The sequence below is a fragment of the Coptis chinensis genome, chromosome 8, assembly GCF_015680905.1.
Source record: "Coptis chinensis isolate HL-2020 chromosome 8, ASM1568090v1, whole genome shotgun sequence".
Classification (NCBI taxonomy): domain Eukaryota; kingdom Viridiplantae; phylum Streptophyta; class Magnoliopsida; order Ranunculales; family Ranunculaceae; genus Coptis; species Coptis chinensis.
This window is the reverse complement of record NC_141463.1, coordinates 8,595,585-8,605,107: the sequence shown is the minus strand read 5'-3', so window position 1 is coordinate 8,605,107 and position 9,523 is coordinate 8,595,585. Positions and strand designations below refer to the sequence as shown.

The 9,523-nt window shown below is 37.5% G+C and overlaps 1 protein-coding gene across 1 annotated transcript; it reads right to left on the bottom strand.

The window, feature by feature from the left end:
- Positions 1 to 8,126: 8,126 nt before the first annotated feature.
- LOC147479728 (F-box protein At2g26160-like) lies at positions 8,127 to 9,248 on the bottom strand. The gene has a single exon (XM_086578483.1). The coding sequence runs from the start codon at positions 9,246 to 9,248 to the stop codon at positions 8,127 to 8,129; it is 1,122 nt and encodes a 373-aa protein (XP_086434609.1).
- Between the last annotated feature and the right edge of the window lie 275 nt (positions 9,249 to 9,523).

Sequence of the window (9,523 nt, the reverse complement as noted above, 5' to 3'; positions counted from 1 at the left end):
CTTTTTGCCCGTAGAGCCCCCTATGCCAGAACCTTTGCCTCCGCTCACTTGACTAAAGGAATATCATTGATAGGAACCCAAAACTGACTCTAAAAGTTGAAAAATATCCCCCGTTCCAAGTAGTCAATGCTCAGAAAATCTTACCTTCTACAAAAAATGTTTGGAGCCTTGGTTAGTGTGTGGACCACGACGGCACTGCATACCAAATGTCCACAATCCAAATACACAAAAATATCAACACCCCTTTAAAACAAAAATTCGAAAATCCAGACTTTCTAGTGTTCTCTAACATTATTTAGAGCATTCCCAATGCAGGTGAAAAAGAGGGGAATGTGAAAATTTTCATCTCCTTTTTGTTCAAAACTGAAAAAAAAATGTTCGAAAGAGGTGAACTTCGGATGGGATGTTGGATTCCGTCTAGTGTGTTTTTTTTTTTAAAAATGGGTTTTTTTTTCGGACGAAATGTTTCATTCCGTCTCGCATGATTTTTCGACTTTTTTTCGGTTTTTTTTTTAAATTTCAGACGGGATGTTTCATTCCGTCCGGAGCGTTTTTTCGATTTTTACGTCCAGACGGAATCTAACATCCCGTCCGAGATTAATATTCACCTTTGCATTGGGCACCTTGCTTTTCACCAAAACGGTGATAAGAGGGGGGAAAAACTGCCTACGTGGAGGTGATAAGAGGGGGAAAATATTGACTTGCATTGGGAATGCTCTTAACACATGTTTTCCTCTCGCTTATTCCCATATCTGATTTGTCCAAATCTGTAATAAGAAAGAAAATGTTTATGATATATTTTGTTTTGTTGTATTTTATTTCTACTCGCAATTGTTTTGCAGAGGGTGGGTTAAGGTAATTATTTTGCAGGAAATGACTCACTCTGCGATTAGACCTATGTAAGTGTAAGTGTATAGTAAGTTTAATTTTTGTTTTTTTATTATATGATATAGAGTTAATTAGAAATTAAGGCACCTCGGTAAAGAAACTAAATGCCTTAAAATTATTAGATTGGAAGCTAAAGCGCCTCAGTAGAGAAACTACATGCCTTAATTATGGTACATACAAATGTTATATTATTAGTTGAAAGTTAAGGCGTCTAGCCTCAGTAGAGGAACTAACTGCCTTATTGATTATGTGTATATATGTATGTTGTTTTCCTTTTGAGGTGTAATACATGTTTTAGTTGAGGCAAACATTGTATTTTAAATGTAATTATATCTTGAAGAGTTGTACGTTTAAAGAAGTTTGTAACTTAATCCTATTTGTGAATTTTGAAATGAGATGTTTGGTTTAATGTGAAATAAATATATTAGTTTTAAAATGTATCAAATAATCAAAAAATAATAATAGGTTTTTGGAAGTCGGTTGTGTTTTCACACCTCAGAAATCGAAGAGCCGGGAACAATTATTGTTTTATGATTTTGTCGAAATCGGGTGTGACATGCATGGGGAAGATCAAATTTGGTCCGCAACAAGGATCCAGCAGGGTGCAATGTCCCATTAGGCCCGCTTCTTTTTGCACTACTTTTACATCCGCTAGTGTTGGGTATTCAGTATGCTTGTCATTTAAAGTTACAGGCTAGGCATGATATTTAGATGATGGGACTGTGATTGGTGACACAGATCGAGCAGGTTGCGACAACATTACACATTATCCGAGAAGTAGGCCGTCATTAGGGCTCGTCCTTAATGAAACCAAGACAGAGATCTTTTAGCCATCAGTGAACCCACGATACTCTAACCCTTTTTTTTTCTCTTTTAGTATATCTCGGTTGCATCTTGGGGTCAGATTAATTACTCGGAGGAGGAGTCAGCATGGACACATCCTTTATCTATGGTCTTGTTCGTAAGCGTGTTGAGAAAAGTCTTAAATTGCTGAATACACTAGCTGCTAAGCTGAAAGACCCGTAGTGTGAACTGACACTCTTACGAGCATGTGTAGGGTTACCTAAGTTGATATGCTCTACGTACTTGTCCACCTGTTCACTTTAGGAAATCGAAGCAGTGAGTAAGTTTGACTATGGTCTTCGGTCTGCTATTCATGGCATTGTTGTTTCTGATGGACCTGGTTTCGGTGATCTCTAGTGGCGTCTGTCGACCCTTCCACTTCGTCTTGGTAGTCTCGGTATTTGTTGTGCAGAGGATGTCATCAGATTTTCTTTTGTAGCCTCACGGATTCAGACCGAGGGGGGTCCAAAACCACATTCTTAAATATCATAACACTACGTCTATGGGTGATGTTTTTGACAGCGCTATTATTGAACTGCGTATGCATGCATCTTCCTGATTTTAACCTCTATATTCTAACCTCAGAGGCCGCGCGTCACCCCCAATAAGCCACAGAATGTCTTGGTGGAAGCCTACTACAGTAAGATTATTACAGGACTTGGAGGAAATTTAACTTGTCATATCGTCAGAGAGTTAGGTTGTTATTAGTTGTGTATAGTCTAGACATGTTAAGGACTTTCTCCTTGTTATTCCTATGGACAGTCTTGGATAACGTATGTCGCCGGTTGAGTATCAGGCTATCCTTCGTTACTGTCTTATGATCCCTTTGTATATTGATAGTGATTAATGTCATGTGTATATGAATAGTGTCACACCCCGAATTTCGACAGAATTCGAAAAAACAATATTTGTTCCCGACTCTTCGATCTTCGAGGTGTGACGCACTATCAACTCCCAAAAACACATAAACAGTTTAAATATGCGGATAATTAAAAACCAATAAAAATTTAACTTAAACAAAAGTCCTCTTCATTACAAAAATTTACAAATGAAAATGCAAATAACTTTATCTCAACTGAAAATATATATCACCTCCAAGAAAAACAAGCTTATCTTGAAATGCGACGCTAACGCAAACCACAAGCAGCAACCAATCTTCTTCAACACTAAACCTGTCAAGACTTATCAACTATGTTCATTTAATGAACACACCCGATAAACAAACATGCAAATCGGGTCAAGACATTATAAAAATTTGGTGTGAGTAGCTCTAAAATACAACATATTCTTATACAAATATATACACAATCCATAAGGCGGTTAGTTCCTCCACCGAAGCCTTTTAACTTTCAACGACTAATACAACATCCTTAAGTACAATAATTTAGCAGGGTAGTTCCTCCATCGAGGGCACCTTAACTTCCCACTAACCACACAACAAACTATACGCATAATAAATAAAGCATGTAGTTCCTCAATCGAGGCGCCTTAGGTTCTAACTAAACAAATAACCAACATATTATCATAATTATATTATTTAAGGCTTTATTTGCGTGTCCCTAAAATCACGTCGTATCTATGTCTTACCTAGTTTTCCTGGCTACCACAATCGCTTCCCAACGCCGAATATGTACATCCACATGCCTCCCCTTACATAATGAACCACTCCGTGCGTAACTACCCTGAGCGGGATGCCGCACACCAGGTAACCCTCACACGAAAGTCATTATGTAAGTACGTACTGCCACTATTCGGCATAAAATATCACGCGTCTCGTTCTATTTTGCGAACGGAATAATCAAGCCACTATTCGCTCGCCGAAGAAAGGGCCATTCAGCTTTCTTGAAAGCGCGCCGGAAGGGTCAATCACATTACTTATGCCGAAGGCCATTCAGATTTTGAAGCGCCCGGAAGGGCCAATTAAATTGCACACGCCCACACAGGGCAAATCACATGAGTTGTGGTAGCTAGGTTCTAGGATTTTCGTTACATAATTTATTCAAATGTCATACACTAATGACTCATAATAAATTTCACTATATCACGTGCAGGTCAAATACCTTATTGCACTAAGCCACAATATTTAGAGATATCTCAATATATCTCATAATCATTTTCATTCTTTCACGTGCCAATATATTATTGCACTAAGCTACAATCCCGTGGGCAAATATCCACAAATACTCTACTAATATCTCACAGATAAAATAATGGAGTGTCTATATATTTATATATTTCTCCAAAACTATTGCATTTAATATATATATCCCAACATATTATATAATGTCACAATTGCTTCAAACGTATCGCATACATTTTTATAGCGTTTTAGAATATTATATATCCTAAAGTTTCTATCTCGTTACGTGTCAAAATATACACAATATCAACGTCAAATCTTTCCTAGATACTGACAACCAAATTATACCCTTTTCGACAATATTTTATTACTACATTTGTCCATATTCTTAAATATATGAAAAACTGGAAAAAGTCAACATTCCATGGTCAATAGTCAAATTCAAAGTCAAAGTTAACACATCATTGTCAAAGTCAACACATCAAGGTCGAAGTCAAACTGTCGTTTCCATGTTCAACAGGTTCATGGTCAAAGCCATGGTTCATTGCTAAGGTCAAAGGTGCATGGCTCATGGCGAAGGTCATGGTTCGGACCCAACTAGAAATATCTAAAGGGAACAGATCCACTTAAAACCAAAATGACCCAACCCACAAAATAAAAGAAAACCGGCCCATGATTACAAAAATTAGAACTGGCCCCATCAAGAAATAGAAATTGGCCCAAAAACTTTAATCTGAACTGGCCCAAAACTCAATTGGATTCGACCGAAAAACAAAATCATAGAAACTGGCCCAAGAAAACTAAACTAGAATCCGGCCCAACCAAACAACCCAAGCCCAAGAGAAACCGACCCAGGCCCAAGCCCAACCGGTCATCTTCTTCCTCAGGCTTCTCTTCCACCAGCTGCTCAAGTCCGGCCACCACAACCTCACCTCCTCCTCACATCGGTTTGACTCCCCATCATAAACCAACCAACTTTAACAAAGGTAATAACCTCAAATTCTTAAATTCTTATACTTCATCAAAACTAGATCTAGAATAATTCCCGCCGCCATTAACGCTCTCGAAGCTTCAACTGCACCATTGTCCAGCCCACAACCACCACCAAACAATCCATTCCAGCCGACACATTAAAAAAAAACAAAACATCAAGAGTTCAACCAACATCATAACAGGCGACGCCATTGATGAACAGTGCAAGCTTTACCGCCACCCCCAATATCCATCCCGACATTTTAACCACCGATTTCAACCAACAAATACTCCAACACTTCACCACCACCACCCAACATCTTCAATCCTAACCACATCAGTACGGGTTCAAAACCAACCCAAAAGAGTTCAAACCAAAACGTTTTCTTGCTGTTGGGATTGCGCTGCCATTCACGGGCCCAAACAAGGTTTGACAGTTCCATGTCGATTTTCGAGTTTCAACAGACAATTTAACAAGTTTTATCAACTATAGTTTAACCAGTTTTCACAACTACAGGACGAATAATAATAACAGAATAATGAACCGAAAACATGAGCAGAAATTCTTAACAATAAATTTAGACGTAAACTAGCAAACTAATCTACTCACTTGTATTAAAACTCGACGAATCCTTCATCGTCCGAACCGTCGTGCTCCCACGCTCTAGCAAACAAGCCGCCTCCATTTTTATTATTTTTTTATTCTCTTAAAACCATATTCTCTAGAACAATGTGATTATATACTTGGGTTTGAAACCCAAGCCCAACACAGACTCGGGCCCAGAAACCAGGCCCACATATCCCAAATCCAATCCAACCAATTTTAAATAAATAATTAAATTAATAAATAAATAAATACGTATTTTAAATACGGGCGTTACAAATAGCTACCTTGATGCTTTTAGAGATCATGCATGCAGCACAATGCAAACACGTACGTCCTTTCCAGGGTTTAAATATATGCATGATCATGTACGTACGTGATATTTTATATGATGCATGCGGTCTGGCGTGCTGGTATACAAGTGAAGAAGAAAGCTCCTGTCAACTTCCTCACTAATCCTAGAGAACGTAGATCTACACTTCATCCCGTTTGCATTTGATACATTTGGTTTTTTGGCGCCAGATGCAGTTGAGTTGCTTAGGAGGGTGCAAAAAATGTTAGACATCAATATAATGACAGCTAATTCTCATGAATATGTGTTTATGAGGATTGGGTTTGCTATTCATAAGGGACTAACGTTGCAATTTGTAGCGCGTTTGAATTCTAAATCATTTGTTTGATTTATTTTTTATATAAATAAATATATTTAAAAAAAATTAAAAAAAAATAAATAAACACTTAGTAAACTGACTATTTCTTTTCTCAAATTCTCCCCATCCCGCTTTCCACTCCTCTTTTTTTTATTGTTTTTGACGGTGGACTTAGTTTTCGATCAAATCAAATAAAAAAAAAATGTGGGTTATACATTTTTGTATCTTTATCGGTAGGAGCCACACTTTAGGAACTCGCCTAAGGGCATCTCCAATGGAGGGTGTAAATTGTTTAAAGTGTAAAATTTACACTCTAAATGTCAAAAACATGTTTCCAATGGGGGGTGTAAATCCTAGGTGATAAGCTAATAGCTAATAGAGGGGGTGGGGAATTCCCCATCCGGCTATTAGTTAATAAACATTTCGGACGTCATTTGAAGTAACGTCCCAATTAAAAAGAAATTCGGACGCCACTTTCTGTTTTATTTTTTTAGAATTTAACGTTTTGATGGGTAAAGACCGTCATTTATTGGTTGGCCCAGTTTTAATAAACTTCGGACGTTACTCAAAGTGACGTGCGGTTTATTTTTTTTTGTTAAACCCCTTACGACGGACTTTGACCGTCGGTTTTTCTCAGTTTTTTAATTTTACAAACTCTTAAACTTTGTTGCATTGGATACCATTTTGGATGTGGGAACTATTAATGTGTAAGAGGGGCCATAAAATCCTAATTGCACCTATGTGGCACTTATGTGGAGGTGTATATATACACTCTCCATTGGAGATGCCCTAAGACCTCCCAAAACTCAGGGCCGCCCCTGTGCATATGTTCATTACTTCATTTGTTCATAATTATTTTCAAACTAGGAAACAAAGAAAGCAAGTTCTTTTATAAGTTTGTCTCGGATTTGAATGGTTTAAAAAACGTTAATTGTTTTATCCAAACATTGGTATACCTGGCAAACCAGTATGTAAAAGTCTGTAATTTTGACATGCACCCTTTTTGTTATGTCACAATTTTTTTGAGGACTTATAATTCATAGTATTTTGCAAATATTATTAATTGATAATCATCACATTTTTAATGGAACAAAAGCTCGACTACATCTTCTATGAAGGCAAGAATCAAGGTCACTCTCACTAGTCACTACCAGTCGGAAACCGTTTAGTTCCATATTTTTACTCTTGGTAGTATGTATGTGTTCAAGATTTCAAGTCGCAGCTTTATAAATGTGGAGCTGGTGATTCGAAGATATAATTTTGAGATTCACTCGATCGGTCATCTGTTGGAAACTTAAAATTGTACATCTTCCTAATACGTTTATTATCAATGGGTAGCACAACAGTGCACACTCTAGGATTCGGATAAGTCACCTTCAAGCCTAGACTTGCTCGATACCAATCCACAGCGTGCCGTGTCATTAACCTCTAGAATAACTCCCAAAAAAATTCAAGCATTTTTGCCTGGCTTTAGAGGGCCAACGTCCATTACCGCTATTATTCTGTTACGCTATGTATTGCCACTACTATGTAATGAGGACACTGTTGATTTATATATGCAGTTAAAAGTTGGAAGAAATTTCAGACTGTCACTGTGCTACCAGCCTATCCTACCACACATCTTTTAAAAATAATACCATCTATAATCAAAATTTACCAAGAGAAAACAAAAAAACGCAATTATTCAAACAAAAAACCCAAAGAATATCTTTCTAAAATCTCTGTAAAGAGAGTGCACAGTCATGAAGAACTTTCCTTCCATGTTAGTTATGCGGCAATTAAACTCATGAAATGCAAAAAGTAAGGCGACCAAAAATAAAATAGAGGGAACAAGAATTCCATAAACAAATAAACTCGAGCTAGTCAAGCAACTAAAACTTCAGTTATACAAGCAAGTCAGCAGTTGAATGGATAAAACATATTGATCTTTGTCCATTCTATCATGGGATGCACACAATAGAAAAGCAAGATCATGATCACCCATCCAATATAGAGACCCTGTGAGAATCTAACTAACTAATTAATTTCCCAACAAAGTTTGTGCAAGAAGAGAGAGAGAGAGAGAGAGAGAGAGCATACAATCATCATGTCAACCATGAAGTGTTGGCTCAACGAAAATAGCAGAAGCATGAAGGTCGTAGTCCTCAAACTCAATTGGATATTGTAGTTCGGTAAGCTTATTTTCCAAGTTGTAGACTTCCAGGCGTGGCTTGTCATTGAATTTCTGGATATAGTAGATACAATTTGGCTTGCAACCAGGAAAATATGATGCCGATACAGACACGGTAGTAGTGAACCCAATGAAAAATGCTTGTCCGCATAAGTTGTTTATTTCAGCAGTCGTCCACTTAACAGCAATCTCGTCCCACTGAAAAAGTTCGAATTTAACAGGCGAACCACTAATTGTCCTTCTAAGTTGTAACAAATGTCCAGATGATGATTCTATTATATAAATCATCTTCCCATTATAATCAGCATCAACGGGTGGCGTGACTTTAGACAATCTCGGATGCTGATCAGAAGTCACGTCACAAGCCCAAACTGACCCCAATGAATCAACAATGTAGAACTGGTTTCTATAATAAATGATGTCACAAATCCAATGGATTAATACAGAAGAATCCAAAGTGGTCCAACAACTTGTCCAACAACTTGTTTTTCCAGGTTTACAGAAGGCCAACTTGGTATTTCTATCATAGACTCCCATTACAACAAAGTCAGGAGTAAATGCAGGGTTGGCCGATAAAGCAACTTTAAGAATCATATCCTTCTTTCTACCACTAAACACATCAACTTTGTCAATAAAAGAAGGGAGCTGAATCTTGTTATTAACAGACGAGAATGGATAAAATAGATGGTAGCCAATTCTTATTAAACTACGAGAAGTGGCAATTACTAGTAACCATCCCTGACTTGAACCACAAAAAAGATAATTCTCACAACGTGGTTGTAATCGTAAACTGGTAACTTTTTTCTCACAAATGTCGTGGAAAATGTGTGGTTCAAGATCGAGACCAAGTGAAGTGGAAAACATGAGTAGGGGAGGTTGGTGAGGCAAAAGGTGACGGGTTTCAAGATAAATGGAACGCCATGGGTGAGAAACAGCCCCGAAGCGGATGAACTCTTTGATGCGTACTATTTTCTTAGAAATGACACTTAAAATATCGGTCGGGAGGTCTGACCAACGAACTTGTGTTTGTTTCATTGTCATCTTTTAATCAATCAATCAATCAAAATGAAACAATCAATGATAAAAGACAGGGAATGAATGAAGAGTTATTATATTTATTTATTTATACCTGAATGGGAAATAAGCATGGTCGACGTGAGCAAGGAAAGTAGTCAACAAAAACCCCACCTACCTTTTCTCCTACATTTTCTCTCTTATTACTGATTTGGACAAATAATAAAAGATATGGGAATGACTGAATGAGCGAGAGGAAAGCGTGTCTTAAATAATGATAGAGAACGCTAGAAAGTCCGGAA

What these genes read in the sequence shown, in the direction of transcription:
- LOC147479728 (XM_086578483.1), bottom strand. Translation starts at nt 9,248, where the DNA reads ATGACAATGAAACAAACACAAGTTCGTTGGTCAGACCTCCCGACCGAT.